Genomic DNA, 22,621 nt, shown 5'->3' on the forward strand with positions numbered 1-22,621 from the left:
TTGGCTTCGTCGACGTGGTGACCACGTGACAATGTGGTCGGTCACGTCGGTAAGCTTCCTTGCGACACCGCTTTGCTAAGCGTTCCTTCTTTCGCTGCAGCGTCTTCACAACACGTTTAGCCTTCTGTTCATTCCTTCTACGCTCATCCGTTAATCAGCCTTTTCCACGATACGGCGGCGCAGGCGTCTTCCCCTAGCGGGGAAAAGTCGCGAAATGACTCCTTGTCTCAGAGGCTTATATTATAGCAATTCCAGCTCTTCCGGCCCCTACCGAATCGCCAGAGGGCAGCACAGGGAAATAAAAAAGGCAGATTGCCTGGCCGCTCTTCTGCAGCGCTCAGCAGCACTTTCACTGTGCTCCTCTATTACCATATCATACTGCCAAACGCCACCCCTATATGTATATAGCACCGCGGCAGACCCGATAAAACAGGTCAGCGTGGCCAATGTGCACAAGCCAAGGGTACGGTCAGAATTCTTTTCATGCACGCGCAGCCCTGCTCACTGTAAGCCTTGCAAAACTGGTCAACCTCGGTTAGTGTAGCTCACGCTACGAAACCGGAGAAACAACGAAGGTTGTCCAGCTCCCCAGTTGTTTTATTCTAAGCACCACTAGAGTGAAAATGCCTTCTCTTTCTCTCAGATGTGAAGCACCTTATGACCGAGCTCAATCCGGTTTAGCTAACCACCCTTACAGCACAAGCGTAACAGCTGGCCCAAGCACTGCCAAAACGCGCTCATGCGCTATCGGGTTTGGTCTGTGTAAGGGGCTTGGGAACGGCTAAAGCACAAGCGCGCAATTTCCTAACGACAGCGAAAAATGAGAGTGACGAGCAACAGGATTTGTTGTCGTGGAAGTTCATCCGTCCATAGTTGTCGAGGTAAACAGTGCCAGAGAAACGAAGACATAGTAAATGAAAGACACAAGACGAGACCTTTGGCCCATTCGTCGCGCATTTTTGGAATACTAGAAAAGGTTGCTTGTCGCCCGGAAACCCGCGTGACGATTTCTGGCAACATGCATGCGCTCTTCATCCTTGCTTCATTTACAGTTTGCTTTCGATGCTTGTTATCCGCGTGTACTGCAAGGAGCGTAAGGTATCTGCCACATTCTTTACATTTGCAACTCAAGCGGACAGTGAGAGCGCGGCCAGATTTTGTCATGAATCTTGTTATCGAAGGTTTCTTTCATGTTTCGATCGCAGCTTGTGACAATTCCGTCGCTTGCTGCGATGTAAAAGTGTCATGCGAAGTAAGACAATTAGACAACTTGCGAAATAAGACGCTGTGGGCTCCCCCGCTTATACTCTCTGAGCAATCACGTGAGGGCTTCGGGGAACATTCTGCAGACATGCAGTGACTCCACGTACTTCCGCGTATAGCACGGCGATAAACGCACGTGACGTGTTTCAACGATAGTTCTCACTGGCGACCCCTTTCTCCGGATATTCACATTGCATGACGGCATTTTGTACCGCCGCAACATTCACTCTTATGGTACTGAGCTCTCACTAGTCGATGCCAAGCAGCTGCGGCTCGCCGCGCTCCAGCAATTTCGTGACGCTGCTACTGTTGCACATATGGGTGTCACTCGGGCTTACGACCACGTAAGGCGCCGGTTCTTCTGGCCTGGTCTCTATCGCTCTGTGCGCCGCTATGTGGCTTCTAGTGACCTGTGTCCGCGGCGGAAAACACTTGCCTTGCCTCCTGCTGATTTACTTCAGCCAATTGAGTTCCCACCAGAATTATTCTCCAGTGTGGGCCTCGACCTACTTGGCCCATTCCCCATTTCTACCAAAGGAAACATGTGGATTGCCGTTGCGACAAATTATGCCACAATATACGCCATTGCACGTGCGATACTGACTAGCTGCGCTACAAATGTTGCAGACTTTCTACTCCACACGTCATCTTGCACCACGGCGCCCCTCGACAGATACTAACGGATCGTAGCCGTTACTTTTTGTCGAAGGTCGTCGTTGACCTGCTCCGCTCCTGTGCTACCAAACATGAGATCGCAACCGCGTACCATCCTCAAATGAATGGGCTCACCGAGCGACGGAACTGCACTCAAACTGACATGCTTGCCATGCACGTTTCCGACGACCACCATTAATGGGACGCCGCTTTACCATACATAACTTTTGCTTACAATTCCTCCCATCACGAAACCGCCAGTTTTTGCCATTTTACCTTTTGTATGGCCGCGACCCTGTTTTGCCGTTCGACATGTTGCTACCATCTGATTTCAAATTCACAACGACCGATTGCACCCGTGATGCAATTACTTTGGGCGATCATGCCCGAGAGGCCGCTCGTCAACGCCTCACAACATCGCAAGCTCCTCAAAAGTGATGATACGATCCCCAGCACCAAGACGCACGATTTTCTCCAGGTTTTCTTGTCCTCGTTTCGACGCCCTCACGCCATGTTGGCTTGAATAAAAACGCCTCTATTGCTAATTTAGTTCATACAAGATGTTGCGCCAATTGTCTGACGTGACGTACGAGATTGCAACACCTAACGTGTCTTTGCTACCTCACACAACGTTGTTCACGTCACCAGGCTCGAGCCTTATGTCCTCACCTCAACTGCTGTTTCACGATGGGCACCAGGATGGAGCTACGCCCACTAGCAGAATGATTTTTCGGTAAAGAAAATGATGAAGTTAACTGAGATTGGGGAAATACGATGGTGATTATATTTGCCTGGGAAACCTTTGCGATTACTGTGAATACACCAACTATGCAACGCTGGGTCTGGTTTCTTTTCATAACAATATAATCATCGACGATGTCAAAACTGTATTATTTAGAAATCATTTTGAGCAGGACACAAAAAGGTGCGCGGAAACACAAAAATTCTCGCTTAAAAGCAGGAGTGGTATGAAGGGTCCCCTCCCCTGCAGGTCCGGCCACAAGGCAGCGCAGGGAAGCGAATGCTGACGCTACATATACTTCTGCCGGAGTATGGCGATCCCTGCTGTTTCTAATCCGAGTTTAAAATATAACAATCGTTGTTCTAGCCGAAACAATCATCGGATACATTCCGGTTCAAGTAAGCCCTCGGGAATTTCCTCAGACTACGGGCCATCGACCACCACTTCGGACGACAGCGTGGGTGTTCACACCGACCCTTTGGCGGTGGGCTATACGTTCGGACGACGGCAAGGGACGCAGACGTCCGCCAGGATTCAAACCCACAACGCCTTTCATACTCAGCAATGACTACTATACGTCGTCACTGGTCTGGTGATGAGAGAGGGATGAAGGTTACATATATAACTGTTAATAGAGTAGATAGTGAAGAAGGCACGGTGCAATTTAATTACGGTCAACGTAGTACAGCTCAACGAGGGCGTTTACTTTGGGAAGAGTAAGAAAAGGATTAAGAGGCTCTTGCACAGTTGAATTATTTTAAATGAGCAAAAGACTCGACGCCCACGGTTTTGTGTAATTGGTTAACATGCACAAAATTCGCTAGAGCACTTTCGTTACTACCCAGTCATATTTACTGCACATGTGGCAAACATCAAAGAAAGTTATCTGTGCTGCATCGTGCTGTCTTCAGATTCTCTTTCTAGCAGACAACATATTCATAGGTAATCTTCGCACATGTACATAGTGTCTAAACTATCAAGAAACACCGACAAATTGAACATAGAATTCTATGTTTCTGCATATTCAAAACGTATATATTGTACAATAATAAAAACAATTACTGTCGTGCTCCTCAAAATTGGAGGAAGAGCTTTGATATTTAAAAAATCCGTAAACAGGAGTTTGTGTACTCGAGCCAATGAGTTTCAGCCTTGAAAAAGATTAAGTCCCCTCAAGCACACAACCCCTTTTTACCGTTTTTTCCAGTCATAATACCACTTTCATTTTATTTGTCAACAAATGTGGCGATAACCTAAATAAAAAGGCTACTTTGGCTACATTTAGCTTGAATTTCGGCTCCTTTTTAAATCTACCCAATGGCAACCCTGTAGCCCCTGGTGATTAATTAGAGCCACGAGCAGCGAGAGACACTTGTTTCATAAGCACTGACTCCCCGTTTTTACGAAAGACGGCGACGCCAACACGGTCCCGAAGGCGCCACTGCTCTGATCTCAGCCGACACGGTCACCAGCCGTTTCGTAGCGTAGGTTCCTAAGCTCGCGAATGCTTCTGCGCAGAACTGATAGGCGAGCGGACGAGACGATGGTGAGTTAAACAAGGTTTATGTATACAGCATATATACAGAGGCGTTACAAATTCGGCACTGGGGCCGACAGCTTGGAGACCCGAAGAGCAGAGCTCTCCTCTCTAGCACATAGGTCTACTGCTCGCGACGCGCCGCGAGGCTTTTTTTTATATGCACCGGGTGGATTCTTTTAGTAACCAAGTGTCCAACCAGACGCTCCGCTGGACGTGAGGTGAGAATCCTCTAATGGGGTCGCCGCGGGGCCGCGTCATTCTCATAGAATCTGGAGCCGCTGCGCTGCACGTGGCTGCACCCGAGGTCGAGTGACGTCACCACGCATTGCGTCAGACTCGCCAGACAGGAAGGCGCCGATTGCTTCGACCGGCTCGCTGGCTGAGGTGACTCACTGTGCGTGCGTGGCAGAAAGTCACCGCCACGTGATGACGCCGTTGAGTTATTCGCGTCAGGCGGGCTCGCGTGCTGGCCTTGACACAGATTGCCTTTTTCAGAGGCATGGACGTTCGCTGTGGATTCGCAGGCATAACAGCACCCCCGCCGCCAGACAAGGCACCGGAAAGACGAGCTGCTTCCACGGGGCTCGGATGCCAAGCGCGCTCTTTCGCCAGGTCCCTCCAGGTTCGCCTCCAGGGCCATGGGGAGAATGCAGCTCCAGACTCTGTTCCGGGAACACATCCCATTCTTGATGACGAATTCCAGCACCACTGGCTTGTCGCCACAACTTGTCGACCAGCTTCGCTCGTCTCTTCTGACGATCTTTGGTCTCAGCACTTGTCGATGGTTCTGTAACTTGTCAAGAACGGTTCGACAACAGACAACACACGGCACAAGCAAGTGCCCTCGGTCACCCGACAGAACACCAAACAAAGTATATTACAACATATACCTAGCTACGTGTATATCGGAATTTCGTTCCTTCTACATCAAGAGACACATGTGGGACACAAGACTCTTAAAATGAGAACTCAATTTTTTACACGTACAACAACGTAACGAAATAGAATAGAACGTAAAGTTGGCTCCTTGAGCTCTTCTGGACGAAAGCGCTGTGCGAAGGCCGTGATGAGGACAAAATTTTGCTCCGTATTGCCAGCGAGACACCGAAGGTGGAGAAGGTACTAACTAAACGCACGGCTCAATGCGTCTGCATTAGCGTTTAGCTTTCCTTTTTTTGTAGCGAACGTCAAAGTTGTGCTGTTGGAGTATCATGCTCCACCTCAGTAACCGACCACTTTTAGGTGACATGTTATTTAACCAGGTTAGAGGAGAGTTGTCCGTTTCAACCACAAACCCCGAACAGGAGACACAACAAGCTAGATTTTGAACGGCCCACACGAGGCAAGCGCATTTCTTTTCAGAGGTACTGTATGCCTCCTCCCTGCCACAGAGTTTTTGACTTAAATACAAAACTGGCCGTTCGTTACCAGCACTGTCTTCCTGGCACAATACAGCTCCCATGCCGCGATCACTTGCGTTGCATTGAATCACAAATCTCTTAGAGAAATCTAATGCCATGAGAACGGGCTTTTCGCTTAGGGCCTGTTTAACTGGCAAAACACATTCTCCTTTTCTGAGTCGATACTACTTTGACCGGCTCGGATTTTCGAAGTGCGTCAGTTAGAGGGCTGGCCATGCTACAGTAATTTTGCACGTAATGCTGATAGTATCCAGCCAGGCCCAAGAATACTCTTATCTCAGATTTTGTGGTTGGTCGCAGATGGTTCACAATGGCGGCTACCTTAATTTCTGAAGGTCTACGCCGGCCACGCCCCACAACATGCCCCAGGTAAGACACCTCGCCACACCCTAGGTGACATTTAATAGGTTTCACGGTATGACCAGCCTCTTTCAACCTGTTCAGCATGACGCGTAAATGCTCGACATGTTCTTCCCAGCTGTTTGAGAAGATGGCGACATCGTCAAGATACGGCAGAGTGAACTCAGAGAGGCCTTTAAGAATGCGGTTCATTAAGCCTGAAAAACAAAAGGGCGCATTTTTCAATCCAAAGCTCAGCTTAAGTAGACGATACGTTCCAAATGGAGAAACAAATGCGGCATAGCGGCTAGCACTCTCCGTAAGGGGGACTTGCCGATATCCTCGCATGAGGTCTAACGTGGAAATATAGCTGGACTGTGACACAGTTTCCACCCTCTCCTCTAGGTTTGGTATCGGGTAAGTTTGGTTTCGAGTTATGGCGTTAAGGCGTCGATAATCGATGCATGGCCTCGGATCTTTTCCTGGCACTTGAACCAATATTAGAGGGGATGTATAGTCTCTCTCGCCCGGTACTACAACTCCCAACTCCAGGATTTTATCAATCTCCTCGATCATGATCTGCTTTTGCACAGGGGAACAATGATACGGCTTTCTACGGATTGTATCCTCACAAGTTAGCTCGATATCGTGTTCGATCACCGTCGTGTTTCCGGGACGGTCCGGAAACACGTCTTCAAGCTCGGAAACAATCCTTTTCAGGTCCTCCTTCCGGACTCAACTTAACCTAGGCTCTAGGTTTAACTGCTCCAAGATTACTTCCGATCCCCCTTCGATTACATCACTAGTGGTCGAAATTTCTGCTCCCTCTTCCTCTGAAGCATTCAAAAGCAGATTTACGACCGCTTGACGTTGAACGTATGGTTTCATCAAGTTACTGTGGTAAATTTTGTTCGCTCGCCTTCCTAATTTCACTTCATAATTGGTATCAGAAAGCTTCGATATTACTTTGGTGGGCCCTTCCCAATGAACCTCAAGCTTGTTCTTTTTGGACAGCCGCAGCAGCATTACCTGACTACCAACTTCAAAGGTGCGCTTCTTCGCCGATTGGTCGTAGTATTCCTTCGACAACACTTGTGCAGCCTTCATGTGGTTTTCCACAAGATCTTTCGTTTTTCAAGCCTCTGAAGGAGTGTGGCAGCTTGGGCTAGTTGGTATGGCATGACGATAGTTATAGCGCGAGAACAAAACGACGACACAGAGACAAGAAGGACACGAAAGACACGAGCGCTTGTGTCTTTCGTGTCCTTCTTGTCTCTGTGTCGTCGTTTTGTTCTCGCGCTATAACTATAGCCTCTGAAGGAGGTCTAGAACATATGCAACTACATTAGGGTCCTCATCGAATCCTTCCCAGGACTCGCGTAGCATTCGCAATGTTCTCAAACTCCTACCATACACAAGCTCTGCAGGGCTAAAAGCAGGGCTCTCATGAGAAGCTGATCTCAAAGCGAACAGGGCGGGAGGAATACACGCTTTCCAGTCGCATTTGTGCTCGTAGTAAAGAGCTCTCAGTATTCGTTTTAGAACGAAATGCATACGCTCTACCGGATTAGATTGCGCGTGATAGATCAAGCTGTGCACTGCTTTTATTCCACATTTATCCGTAAAGGTAGACGTAAGACAGCTGGTGAAGACACTACTATTGTCGCATTGGATTTCCGAAGGAAATCCGACGCGTGCAAATATGGATAGCAGTGCATCCACGACATGAGGGGAATTGAGCTCTTAAAGTGGTATCGCTTCCGGAAATTTTGTGGCTACACAGAGAGCCGTCAGGATGTACCGACAACCTTGCTTTGACTCTGGCAATGGCCCGACTATATCAATTACTAGGCGCCGAAAAGGTTCTGTGATTATTGGAACAAGCTCCATGGGTGCCTTCCACTTGTCCGTGGATTTCCCCGCTCTCTGAGAAGTGTCGCATGAGCGTACAGTCTTCGATATCCTTCCAGCATTTCGGCCAATAAAACTCAAGGTAAACTCTAGCCTTGGTCTTTTAATGCCGAGATGCCCTGCCCATGCGTTTTCATGTGCCAGTGCCAATTGTTGGCGACGATACTTTTGTGGCACCAAGAGCTGCTCATACTTGCAACCTTGCGCATTGGTGTAGCTCCGATACAGGAGCCCTGCTTTCTCAAAAAAAGAAACATTCTTTTTCTTTTTTTCCAAGTTTACGCTTTCCATTAGCGCTTTAATCGAGAGGTCCTCACGCTGCTCTCGAATGAGCGTTTCTCGATCAACCCTCGACAGCTTACTCTAACTTTCCGCTACCGGCAAAAGCGTTACACTCTCTCGCTCAGACACAAAGGCGCCATGTCGTCTCTCCCGCTACGGAAACAGCGCCAGTCGTTTCGGCGACGGGCCGCTCGAGTGACTGCTCACATGACTCACATGGAGAATTTCCTCTCTGAGGTTCCGTCGACCCGCCGCCAAGGTCACTTGATGGTTTACTACATTGAACAAGATCAAGCTCCTGCGAAACCTTCCACGCTTGCGATCGCGTGAGGGCCATGTACGCTAAGATGGGGAAGAACGATTTACCCTTCTCTTTGAGAAGCTGCTCTTAGTTGTTAGAGAAAAGATAAGGAAAACTATCGGGAAGCGCGACAGACACAGCCGCTTCGGTGCGAAGCTTACCGAACGGGCCTTCAATGACAACCGTAGCAATTGGTAAGCAAGCACTCTGCTCTTCGGCGACTAGCCTCATCCACGCGCATTCTCCTGTAAAGTCATCCGGAGACACCAATGAAGGATGGACAACGTCCATGGTTGCCACGTAGTCTTGAAGTGCTCGACACGTTTTCAAACTCACACTAATTTCTTGGAGATACTGCTCTAACAACCGCATGTTCTTTTCCGATTCTCGGATTGTTGCAAAAGCAAACTTTTGCTTACAGTTTATCGCGATGTGCCCTTACTTTTTGCAGTTGTAGCAGATTAGCGGCTTCCGTGGTTCAAACGCCCGTGTGGTATCATTGCGTTGTTTAGGAACCTCACTCTATTTCTCCGCTTCCGTTTGCCCTTCCGCTACAGTGTCCTTCGTAAGAGACGGGTCCTTCTTTAAATTATGGTGCGGAGTGGGTTTTCGTTGATCAGGTTTCTTTGAAAAGCCCTCTTTCCTTTCATCCTTCTCAACGGGCACTGCCCTGCTATGCAACTTTCAGCGAGCATAATACTCCTCAACTAACTCTGCTGCCTTGTTTAGCTGTACTTCACCCAGTTTGTCCTGCAGCCAAAGCTTGCCATCCACCTCGATACAGTGGTAGAATTGCTCCAATCCAATGCATTCTACCACTTTATCGCGGTCGTCATAAACACCTTCACCCTTGAGCCATTCAATACAATCGGATTTAAGACGAAACGCGAAGTCAACGTGTGACTCATTCCCCTTTTTATCATACCAGAGCCTTTGCCAGAAAGCCTCGGGTGACAACTTATAACGTCTCAAGAGCACTTCCTTAACCTCGTCATAGCTCTCAAACGCTTCCCTCGACAAGCAAGTTATCGCGTCGGACACTTCACCGGGAAGAAGAGCTAACAGGTTCTGCGCTCAAAGAGACCGCTCTAAAACATTTCGCTCACAGACGTGTTCAAACGTGACGACATACTTCGCCATGTCCTCGCCTACTACGAACGGTGGCAGTTGGTTCCAAATTCTATAACCACTGACCTGAACTGTCGGAGAAGCAACGCTAGGCGCCTGCGAACACTGTAGGATTGCCAATTCTATTCGTTTCAACTCAAGGCGCTCCTGTCTCTCGGCCTCCTCACGGCGTTCTCGCTTTTCAGCTTCTTCACGTTCGCGAACTTCTCGCCTTTCAGCTTCTTCACGTTCGCGAACTTCTCGCCTTTGAGCTTCTTCACGTTCGCGAACTTCTTGCCTTTCAGCTTCTTCGCGGCGTGCTTTTATATCCACCCTGGCCTCATCGACTTCCTCAGCAGACACTTTTTCATTCTTCATGATCTCAAGGATTGCTTGCTTTCGTTTCGCACGGCCCAAAGTAATGCCGAGTTCCTCACAAATTTTGATGAGTTTCTTCACTTTAAGGTTCTCCATCGTTCACACTAGCCTCTTGCTGTTTGCCCCTGTTAACAATTTACTTGCCGTACCCACTATAAGTCAACTAGCAAGACGCGCAAGCAATTTTTAACACTCCCGTGTTTAACCCCTCCACATTAACTTTGGTTTCAAAGCGCTTCGACTTTGCTTGAAACGATCAAAGCTCACTCTAAAGCTTCACACAGCCCTTCTTTAAACTACTATAACCTGAGCTAGAGTAGTCTGGTGAACTGAGGGGGAAACATCAGGCACTCACCGCATCGATGTCGCTGACACTGGCCGATCCCGCAGCTGCCAACCACTGTTACGAAGCACGCCTCCGACGACGTTACGAAGGGCGCCACGAAATCTCACCGCTGCAACCACCGTTTCGAAAGACGGCGACGCCAACACGGTCCCGAAGGCGCCACTGCTTTAAACTCTGCCGGAAATGGGACCAGCCGTTGGGTAGCGTAGGTTTCTCAGCTCGCGACTGCTCTGCGCAGAGCTGATAGACGAGCGGACGAGACGACGGTGAGTTAAACATGATTTATGTACAGGATATATACAGAGGCGTTACAAAGTCGGCACTGGGGCCGACAGAGACTCGAAGAGCCGAGCTTTCTTCTCTAACACACAGGTCTACTGCTCGCGACGCGCCGCAGGGCTTCATTTATATGCACCGGGTGGATTCTTTGAGTAACCAAATGTCCAACCAGAAGCGCCGCTGGTCGAGAGGTCAGAATCCTCCAATGGGGTCGCCACTGGGCCGCGTCATTTTCATCGAATCTGGAGCCGTTGCGCTGCACGTGACTTCACCCAAGGACGAGTGACGTCGCCACGCATTGCGTCAGACTCGCCAGACAGGAAGTCACCGATCGCTTCGACGGGCTCGCTGGCTGAGGTGACTCACTGTGCCTGCGCGGGAGAAAGGCACCGCCGCGTGATGACGCCGTTGAGTTGTTCGCGTCAGGCGGGCTCGCGGGCTGGCCTTGACACAGATTGCCTTTTTCAGAGGCATGGACGTTCGCTGTGGACTCGCAGGCATAACAACGGTGACCGTCCGCGGAGCCGCCGCACCGAGCTTCCTGGCTTGCGTGAGCAGAATACGCCACGCGACGAAAGGCCTAGTGCTCCTACCCGTGGTGCCACAGCTAGCCTTTCACGTTAGCACTGGTGCTGGTGCTTGCAGCACGTTCTTTCATGGTCTTTGGCAGCCTGTGGCTCGACTCCACTTTGTCTACGCCGAGGTAAGATCACCAAGAAAGCCACGTTAAGCCCCTGCAATTGTTCGCTGTCTCTTCAGCTTTACGAGTATAGAGCAAACATTCCTCTTTTTTGCTAACGTCATTCATTCAATTACGATTTTTCAAGGGGAAAAAACATTACGAGTGGCTACTGCGGTGCGATGGTAACTATATGTAGTTGGTTTTCGTCGCGTGACACAATTTTTTACGAGGTTCGTGCATAGAACTGACAAGGTTCGTGCATGGAAGAACAGTCTGCTACAATGTACTGTAGAACGCTTCTGACACAGCCGACTGCAGAGCTAAACTCTTGAGAGGTAACAACAAAAGCGAAATTTTTCTCGCCTTTCTATACTGAATAGCGAATACTACCGCGTAAGTTGAAGTTTTTCTATTGAACGGAAACACGTATGGTAAGCTACAAAAACTGAACGGAAAGCAGTCGTACCTTCAATGGTAGCATTTTCTGCAAAGAATAGAGAGTAAGAATAATTAGGACTACTGACATTCATCAGTTTATGTAGATTTCTGAAATCAAAACTCAACAAGCACCAGTCGGTAAGCTTTGTTATTATAATTGTTATAATAATAATATTGTCGCTAGTATTAGTAATAGTAGTAGTAGTACTAGTAGTAGTAGTAGTGTCATTTTTGTTTCTTTTTTTTTTGGAATACAAGAAACACGGGAACGAGGGACACAGGCAGATTTTCATCCGCCTGACAAGAGCTTTTGCACCTGAAGTACGCCACAGATACATATTTCTTGTACAAAAACTAAAGGTTTCAACCTATCAAGTATCACATGACAATGGACCACCATGCGCTATGCTGGCTTTTTTCAATGAAGGAAGGAAAATAGAGGAAAAAGAAAGGCAAGGAGGTTAACCAGCCTATAGGCAGCCGGTTTGCTACCCTGCGCACGGGAGAGGGATAGATGAAAGAGAGCAGAGAGTGAAGAGAGAAACTTTTCAGTGAAAGATCCTACTGGCCCACTGGGCCGTTGGGCTGGGCGACTGCAAGAGTATACCTACACAGTGACGTACAAATAGAGACGTAGAAATCAGGACGCAGACTGCCTGTCCCACTGCCCACTCGATGGATCGAGCACCTCCTCTGACACCAGCCCCGTCATTAGCATCTTTATCGTTTTGCAATCGGCCCACATCGGCGATGAGAAACGCCGTGATGCGTCCTTGCGTGCTGTCACTGAATACCTCGAATCGCTATCTTCTGACCAGTCCCATCACTCATTCGTCCTGCACGATGGTGTACTATACCGCAAATTTTTACCCGAATGGACCGGCCCTGTTGCTTGTCATTTCCAAACACCTCCGTGCGCCAGATATACGAACTTCATGACCTTCCCACTGCCGGTCACTTTGCTGTGTCATGAACTTACGACCGGATCCACCAACGCTTCATTTAGCCAGGGCTTGCACGCTCAGTCAAAAAATACATTGCGACTTGTTTGAAATGTGAACACTGCAAACCACTCTCGACGCTTCCGGGTGGATGCCTTCAGCCACTTGAAATTCCGTTGGAACCAGTATTCTACGTTGGCTTAGACATGCTTGACCCTTTCCCAATGTCCTTCTCTGGCAACAGGTGGATAGGTGGGGCCACACACTACGCCACGCGCTACACCATTACATGATTGATTGATTTATATGTGGGGTTTAACGTCCCAAAACCACTATATGATTATGAGAGACGCCGTAGTGGAGGGCTCCGGAAATTTAGACCACCTGGGGTTCTTTAACGTGCACCCAAATCTGAGCACACGGGCCTACAACATTTCACACCATTACATGAGCTCTTCCAAAAGGTGCTCACAGATGTCACTGACTTCCTCCTACACGACGTGATTTTACAACCTGGAGCTCCACGCCAGCTGCTTACAGATCATGGCTGCACCTGTCTATTATAGATCGTGGCTGACTTCTTGAGGTCGTGTGAAACGAGGCACATACTCGCTATGTCATATCATCCGCAAACAAATGGAGCCACGCAGCGTCTGAATCGAATGTTTACAGACATGCTAGCTAACTCTGTTTCTTCAAACCACTCTTAGTGGATCATACGTGACATTTTAATACAATTCTCCGCGCCATGAAGCTGTCGGTTACTCTCCATTCGTTCTATTGTTGGGCCGAGAACCAACATTGCCTCTAGATGCAGTCATTCCGTCTACCGTAGCACCGACCAGCAGATATGCCATTAACGTTATCATTCTGACTGCCCACGCATGTGAAATCACCCGTACTCACCTTCTCGCCCCTCATGAGAACCAATGGCATTTGTACAATCAACGACACCACGATGTGCACTTTTAGCCCAGTTCTTTGGTCCTGCTTTGGTATCCGACCCGTCAAGTCGGCTTGTCGGAAAATATCTCAGCATATATATGGAGTGAATGATGATGATTGGGACAAAGCGTCCGTCTATCCATCCGTCCGTGTGTTCATCTGTCCGTGCGTGCGTTCATGCGTCCGATCGCGATCAAGAAACAGATGGTGAGCAGGTAACACCAGCGAGACGCGAGCCAAGAAAGTCTAGTGCAAGCGTCTTCAACGCGCCCGCCGCTCTGCTTCGTCCATTCCTCACCAATGATCCGCCACGTACGGTGACTATCCAGTATACTGAGAAAGGCACTCGTTCTTCGCGTACCGAGGCACAGGCTGCGCGCCAGCCAATCGGACAGCAGCGGTACAGTGCCATCTAGAATATCCTCACTCAACTGCAGCTTATATGTACTTTTCTTAGACAGCGCTGTCTATTTTACTGCTCGGGAGATACTACCTCCTTTTGTTTCTCGTCTCTTTTTCTCTCGGTTACGCATGACGCATGACAAGGTTAGACAAAGAGGAGCTTCGCCCCTGAAAACTGCTTTCTCCCTCCGCAGGTCTATAATACCGAGTTCTTAGTGCGGTTACTCCTATGACATATGAAATTGTCTATGTCACCTTGTCGAGTTCGTCTGCACCACAGGCTACCGATATCGTTCATGTGGCGTGCTTGGAACCCTACCACTGTTTTGGTTACGTCAACATCGACACGCCGAGATGGCACTTGGGCCGCCGGGAGTCAGGCTACATGCATGCATACTGATATTCTCTGTGACTATATGCGCATGTGTGGCCGACAAAGAGGACGAAGGGCTGCCTTCGCTCGGTCGCTGATTAACAGGTCACGCCGCAACTGTTGGTTAGAATGTATTTTATATACCTCAGCGATCCGGCATCTCTTCTCTCACACAGTAATATATATTCACACACACGCACTCTGGACATACATTATCAAAAGAGTCTTCTTGCCGTCTGCTCGTCATCTGAAGAAAAGTTGAGTCTACACAAAGGCGACGGGGTTGATTGATATGTGACTCATGGGTGACAGAAATGTCAAACCCACTTATGTAAGAGGTCAAAGCTTAAGGACATAAGTCTGAAGTGAAAAGAAGCATTAGTGCGGAACTTACAAGCTCCAGAGTGCACAGTGGCTGCATGATATATTCGAGGTGGTCGACACCTGCACCCAGAAGAACAGCTATGCTTTTCGGAGGCTCGAATTCCTCACCAGCGAAGCTTGCCGTGCGCTTTTAACAGCTTTCCTGTGGACGGCGCCGGGAAATGGTCTACGGCACCGCACCATTACGGTGCACTTCCAACTATAGTGAGCAGGTTCTTACAACAGATTTTCGGCGAGCGTGACGGAGCCCTAACACCGAGCGTCTGGCTGGAAACACGTTCGCCCAGTTAGAAGTGTATTGCAGGCAGACATCGGTCACCTAGTGTATCAGTCATTTTCACTTAACTGTTAAAGTAGACAGCCTCGCGAGGACAACGTCAGAGACAAATACGATGCAAGCTACTTCACCGTCCAAGCAACAGGGCCAGAGCGTAATGCTTCGATCTCACCGGTACAGTCATTTGCTCATATTGTTACGCGTAATTTGTTTGTTAAACTATATGCGATGCACGGAGCTCGGTGAACAAGATGGCGCCAGTTCATCAACAAGCAGCAGCAACTGTCGTCATCTTTCTCTATCATGCAGCCAGGCTGCAGTGGCTGTTCTGTATCATGACCCTCCGGTGGTCGAAGCACCGTCTTGGTGCTGGAGCTACTCGCATGCGGGGGAAGGAGGTGATAGAGCTTGAGTCAAGCTATGTGCACGACGTCCCTCGAAGCTGACGATGATGACGTTGAATTGGCTGGAACTATCTCATATGTAACGTCAGTCACCTGACGAACGACATGGTACGGTCCAGTGTAGCGTGACAGCAGTTTTTCAGAAAGACCTACACGCCTAGTGGGGACCAGAGAAGGACAAGGAAACCCGGTGAAAAGTGCACGTTCCGATGATGGGAATCGTAGAGCTGTCTTTGGTGCTCCTAGCTGTGAGGCCTGTAGACGGCTGCGGGCGAGTTGGCGTGCGTGGTCGGCTCGCGCGATAGCTTCGCCGGCATATTCAGTGACCGAGAGCAGCAAGGTTTCAAAGAGTAGGGTGGGCTCTCGGTCTTTTAGAAGATATTATGGTGAATAGCCGGCAGTGTCGTGACGGGACAAATTGTACGCGAACGTCACAAATCGCAAATGGACGTCCCAGTCCTGGTGGTCGGCCGCTACGTATTTCGAAAACATGTCAGTAATGGTCCGGTTGAGGTGCTCCGTAAGACCGTAGGTTTGTGAATGGTACGAAATGGCAAACTTGTGCTTGGCGGAGGAAGGGCGCAGGATTTCGTCAACGAAAGCTAACAGAAAAGTCCGGTCTCGGTCAGTGAGGAGTTGGTGGAGAAGCCCGTGTACTAAAATAATATCGTACATCAGAAAGTCCACCACATCAGTTGCAGAACTCGTAGGAAGTGCCCGTGTGATAGCGTACTGTGTCGCATAGTAAGTGGTGACAGCAATCTATTTGTAGCCTGAGCTCAAAATCTGTAATTGGCCAAGTAGGTCGAGGCCAACTCGAAAAGAAAAGGTTCAGTGGGAATGTCAATCGGCTGAAGGAATCCAGCTGGTGGAGAAGATGGCTTTTTACGGCGCTGGCAAGGCTCACAAGCGGCGACGTAGCGCCGAACAGAACGGGCAAGACCAGGCCAAAATAAATGACGACGTACACGGTTGGTTGGGCGAGAGATGCCAAGTGGCCCACCAAAGGAGTGTCATGAACTTGGTTGAGAACAGTCACACAAAGATGTGCTGGTGTGATGTGGAGTAAGTCATAGCCATATGGATCGAGGTTACAACGATAAAAGTTCCCGTCTTTGAACAGGAACATTTTTAGAGATGCGTCGTGTGGCATTATAATTCAAGATTTTCAATGATGATTCAAAGAGAAGCCTCCCGGCATTGTTCGTGGGCAAGGTTGAGTAGCTGCGTCCCCGACAGAAGGTCTGGAAAGGTGTCAGTATTGGCGACTTCTTCCACAGGGTAGCGGGATAAACAATCCGCATCTTAATGTAACCACCCTGTTTTGTACGTTACGGTGAATGTGTATTCTTGTAAACGTAGGGCCCAACGAGCGAGCCGTCCTGTGGGGTCCTTGAGTGAGGCCAGCCAGAAAAGCGCAGGGTGATCAGTGACTACTCGGAATGGACGACCGTATAAGTATGGGCGAAACTTGGCGACTGCCCACACAAGAGAGAGGCACTCATGCTGCGTGATTGAATAGTTGTGCTCAGAGATAGATAGCAGTCGGCTTGCATATGCTATAACACGGTCATGTCCGCGTTGGCGTTGCTATAGCGTTGCTCCTATGTTGTGCTCACTAGCATCAGTGCGAAGCTCGGTTGAAGCTGATGAATCAAAATGAGCTAAAATGGGTGGCGTCGTAAGGAGGGTTGCCAGCCGGGAAAAAGATAAAGCTTGATCAGCGCCCTGGGAAAATGGAGAGTTCTTCTTTAGGAGCCTTGTGAGTGGGCGTGCAATGGTTGCGAAGTCCCTAACAAAGCGTCGGAAATAGGAACACAATCCCACGAAACTGCGAACGTCCTTTGTAGACTTCGGAACAGGGAAGTGCGTGACGGCGCGAATTTTCTCGGGATCCGGGCGGGCTCCTGCGGCATCGACGAGGTGGCCAAGTACGGTTTTTTGACGATGATCGAAGTGACATTTCAAAGAATTCAATTGAAGTTCGACGAAATATTTCAAGAATCGCCAATAAACAATCAAAATGGGAGTCGAATGTGGGCGAGAAAACGATAACGACGTCCAAGTAACATAAGCAGGTACCATTTGAGCCCTTGGCGCAATGAGTCCATCATTCTTTCGAATGTGGCCGGCGCATTACCGAGACCACCGGTCATGGTTTTGAATTGATAAAGACCGTCAGGAGTGGCGAATGAGCTCTTCTCACGGTCCATTTCATCAACTGCAATCTGCCAATAGCCAGATCGAAGGTCGATTGTGGAAAAATTCGTAGCACCGTTAAGGCAGTCTAAGGCATCATAGATTCCAAGCAACGGGTAAACATCTTTCTTCATAATTTTGTTGAGATGCCGATCATCTACGCAAGACCACCACGTTCCATCCTTCTTTCTGATCAGGACGACAGGAGAAGCCCAGGGGCTACACAGGGGCTCGATTATGTTTTTTTCAAGCATCCTTTTTACTTCCTGCTGTATGACTGTACGCTCGGACGCGGAAACATTGTATGGACGTCGGTTAATAGGGCTTGCATTACCAGTATTGATGTGATAAGTAACAACACTAGTCCCGCTTAAGGACGTGCTGGCGAAGTCAAAAATGTCACGGTAGGACTCCAGGACGTGACGGAGGGCTTCCACTTGATCAGGAGTGAGGTCTGATGGTACCATGCGGTCAACGTCGACGCCCGATAAACGTGATAGAGCTGGATCACGGTCTCAGCTGCAGCAATAATCCACTCTGAAGGGCTCAACCACATGGTCTTGTAGGGCAGTAATTTCAGCCAGGGAGATATCTTGGGGAGGAATTTGGGCAGTGAGGGCAAAATTTACAATAGGAAGTAATGTGCGGTTTCCAACAATTGTCAAAATCGTGTGCGGAACAGTGACGCCATGCTTAAGCATCACGGCATGACTTGGTGCAACAATGTAATCGCTGTCTAATACAGGTGGCGTAGAGGAGATGTCAATGCGTGTGTTATGTAGTAGCTTCAAAAATGCGAGCATAGCAGACGACAGCGCCACACACCTAAAAGATGACAAGAATTAAGGGGCATTGTAGCGCACCCACTGAAGAAAAAAGAGGAGACGCTCGTGGAGAACGAAGCCGTTCGGACGCCGACAAGACGACGCAAGGGAGCCTATAGCGAACCCGCTACTACGCGCGAGGTTCAAAAGGCCGGGTTCCTGTCCTCGAGCCATTGACGTTCTCGGCGCACGGCGTGTCGGGGTTGCCAGGCACGAGTTCTGGGTGAGTGGCCCTGCGGACATCTTCGGTGCGGCGACCGCCCTCGAAAGACCGGAGCTGCTGACCACGCCCACCGAGCCGACGTCGCTGACAGTTTGCTGCTACACCTAAACCTGGTCTACAGTGGCATGCTGACCTGTGCACCCAAGCGACGACTGCAGCTGAGCACGCAACGGGTCCCACTTCAAGGCACCGGGCTTTGGCACAGACTGTGAGACTGTTTACTCTTCTCTTTTGTGTGTGAACCACGTACGTGGACGACTGTAGTACTGTATGCGCAATAGTTTTTTTTTCGTCCAATATAACTTCCTTTTGTTTTTCTCACTGTCTCCATCTTCCTCGCGTCACACGCCTTGCTACGTGACGAACGTAACCACGACAGTGTGTAACACTGTTAAGTGGAAGGCGTACGAAATTGCTGCAGCAAAGACGGCTTTGGAATGGGTTGGTTGGATCAGAATCTAGAGGCATCTCAATGTCGAGGCAGCCGGCTGAACAGTCTCTAAAGGCAGAGTGAGAGGTTAGAAAGTCCATACCTAGGATTAGACGATGAGGGCAATTTCCTGTTGCGGTGAAATAACAGGAGTGCTTCTATCGCCAATCGTCACACGAGCACAGCACATTCCTATAATGGTGGCAGTTCCCCCGTCAGCGACTCGAACGGCTCGGTTCAACGCGGGTGTGACAACTTTCTTCAGTCGGCGACGAAGAGTGGCACTCACGATTGACACATGCGCGCCAGTATCGATCAACGCACTCACAGGTACATTGTCTAAAGTAACCTTCAAAAGATTCCGGGTGGTCGGTAGTGTTACACCAGGATTTCTTGCAGAGGTCGTCGTCAATGCAGCTCCACCTCCAGAAGCTGCGCTGCCAAGTTTTTCGGTCGGGGGCGCTGCGAATAGGTCGGAGAGGCACGAAGGCGTTACGGGGGCGAACGAGATTGACGGTGAGCAGGGGATGTTGAGTGGGCATAGCGAGGTCTCGTCAGAGCTGCGGCAGAACCAGAGAATGTGGTCGGCATAGGGGAATCGGAATGAAATGCTGAGGACGACTGGTGGACAGAAGTGGCCTGGGCAGGAGGCCCATAGTGTGCCGGCGGAGCCCAGTGATTGCGGCAGTGGCGAGCGGTATGACCGACGCATCGGCAGTTGAAGCATATGGGCTTGTCGTGAAGTGTACGCCATTGGAACAAATTCCGTTGTCGAGAGTAGTTGGAACCCAAGCGAGGAGCGGAGGGCGACGATAAAAAGGCTCGGCCGAGCAGACTGGTTGAACAGGATGTAGGCCGAAGTTTGATAATTTTTGACGAACGATGGCTTGTATTAGTGAGATCGTGGTCAGTGAAGGATCAGGCGTTGGGAGTGGAGTGACTACTGGTTGGGCTGCCTCGACCTCGCAACAAATGATGCGGGTGAGATTGTCACATCGGGGAACTTGTAGGAAGGAGTGATCACATGAGGAAGTAGCCACCGTGTTCGGCAGGCGCGTGATGCCGTTGCTGACACGGCGGATCTGTTCCAGACAGTGGCATTCTTTCAGGATCGTGTCGATTCTCGTGACATTATTAAAAACCAGCAGGCTGAAAGCATCATTTTCAATTCCTTTGAGAACGTGATTAACTTTCTCGTCTTCTGACATGCGCTGATCAACCTTGCTACAAAGCGCCAAAACGTCAGAGACGTACGACTCAGTAGACGTCTGCGCGCAAGTGACGAGAGTCTTTTGGCAGCGAGCTGACGACCAGATGAATCACCAAAAATATCCCGGATCTTCGTTTTCAAGAGATCCCAGCGCGTGATTTCAGCTTCATTTGTGTCAAACCCTATTTGCGGCGTGCCGTCGAGGTAGAACAGAACATTCACGAGCATGAGCATGCGATCCCAGTGGTGGGTAGCACTGACGCGCTCCTACCGGTGCAGCTAGGAGTGAACGTCGATGGTACCATCCGCGGAGAAAGTGCCAGGATATCGAAGGGGCGGCAGGGTGACGTAGGTTGTCAACTCGGCTAGAGACGCCGGTGGTGATGAGGTACTGGCAGTTGAAGTAGCCGAAGAGTCCCCGGTGTTGCGACCACTGCGCGTCTCCATCGAGGTATGGGAGTCATCCACCTCCACCAATAATGTTACGTGTAACTTATTCATTAAACTATATGCGATTCACAGAGCTCGGGGAACAAGATGGCGCCAGTTCATCAACAACCAGCAACAATTATTATCGTCTTCCTCATTCGTGCAGCAAGGCTGCTGCGGCTGTTCTTTATCAATGCTGTATCGATTCATTGAGCGTTTGAGTTTAGACAGCAAAGTTGTTTAACAGACCATTGAAAGTTTGATCTACCCAAATCTGTACTAAAGAACTATCATCATTATGAACGAGTATATGTGTCAACAAACAACGAGTGATGGAAAGAGAAATTATGGGTGTCCCTTCAAGAGGCATGAGAGAGCGAGAGTGAATAAGAGAACAGAAGAGCATTATGAATTTGATAGCTTAAATAAAAGAAGACGTAGAAGAAAAGGCAGGATAAGCAGTGGTCATTCGGGGCAATGACATGCGCAAAGTTCCCCTTCAGGAAGCGGGCGAAGATTCGTTGCCGCACCCCCTCCCCCGAGTCACAACACCACGCCTCCCTATTATGTCAATGTGTGCAGCTGACTGCGCCCCCCTCTGTGGTGATACAGGCAGCCGCCCTCCTTTCGCCCCTCGTGAGCAAGCCTATTATTATAGGTAACTGAACATATTCCTACAGAAGGCAAACGCGTGAGTTGGGGACAGAAAATTAAGTGGGCAGATGAGATTAGGAAGTTCGCAGGTATAACGGGGCAGCAGAAAGTACAGGACTGGGTTGGTTGGTGAAACATGGAGCAGGACTTTGCCCATCAGTGGGCATAGGCAGACTGATGATGATGCTTCACAGCAATTAGGTAAATTTTACTACTCACCCCTCGTCCGCTGAAAATGAAGAAAGAAACATACTGGCCGCTAACAGAATTTAAGATTTCTGGACAGACTTAATAAGTAATTGAGAAAAGCTTCATAAACTGTCGGGATTCACCCCACGTCTCAGCATCGCTGAAACATTTGTACGCAGTGCTTCAGCCTTTTGCACAACTAGAAAATACGGGGGACAAGAAAAAAAAGAGTGGCTGCGAGAAGAACCTGGAGCAATGGGAGGCCAACGCCAAAGACGACCGACCCGTAGATCTAGGCGAGGTGCCCAAGCTTGGTTGCAACACGGGTTTCAGTGTCTAGAGATTGGAGACTTGCGTGGTGTCTGTGACTGCCTGTGGCTTGCTCGAACCATTTTATCTTAAAACAACCTACCATCACCTAGCTATAACCTAGCCACAGCCTATAAGCAGCCTGAAACAATCTGTAATCGCCTAATTAAAGCCTAGCAACAAGCTAACAGCAACCAAATTAGGCTTCAGAATCGTCCAGATTCACTGTTTCAGACCTCGAGCAACTTTGTGCAAGTTTTACCCTTTTTTTGCATACTCTCAAACATAACGCAGTGTTAAACAAATAACCAACAAGCTTCTTTTTATTATTTTAACCTGTCAACATGAGGTGGCATCACGTCGCACAGACGTCGTACTAACACGCTTTTTTTACTTAGCGGCTTCGGTTGGATACTGCCATTTAAACGGTAACCGTAGCCAGCCTACGATGTTGGCCAGAATCGGCATACAACCGATGAGTTTTATCTTGAAAGCTTTGACTCCTGGTGTGTCAAGCAGGTTTAATAACTGATGTGAAAGCTAGCAGGTCATCGCGGGGTGATTTAGTTTTCTGCTTGTAAGTAGAATGCCTAACTCGTCTGTGCGTCAACGTTGTCTACATAACAAGTTAACAAGGTGAGAAAGAATTCGTCCTTTACGCCAGCAACATCAACAGTTGCCATCAAGGATGATACTTCCCATTAACACATTACACCACCTCGATGTACATTATCTTAACCATTGA

The 22,621-nt window shown here is 49.1% G+C and overlaps 1 protein-coding gene across 1 annotated transcript in view; it reads right to left on the bottom strand.

Moving 5' to 3' along the window:
• The window catches only part of LOC142817610 (uncharacterized), a 95,631-nt gene that overhangs the window by 29,551 nt on the left and 43,459 nt on the right, over positions 1-22,621 (bottom strand). Inside the window, exon 9 of the mRNA XM_075894666.1 lies at positions 11,712-11,729. Within this exon, the coding sequence (XP_075750781.1) occupies positions 11,712-11,729 (18 nt within the window). The remainder of the gene's footprint in view (positions 1-11,711; positions 11,730-22,621) is intronic.

This window comes from Rhipicephalus microplus, chromosome 5 (assembly GCF_043290135.1).
Source record: "Rhipicephalus microplus isolate Deutch F79 chromosome 5, USDA_Rmic, whole genome shotgun sequence".
Lineage (NCBI taxonomy): Eukaryota > Metazoa > Arthropoda > Arachnida > Ixodida > Ixodidae > Rhipicephalus > Rhipicephalus microplus.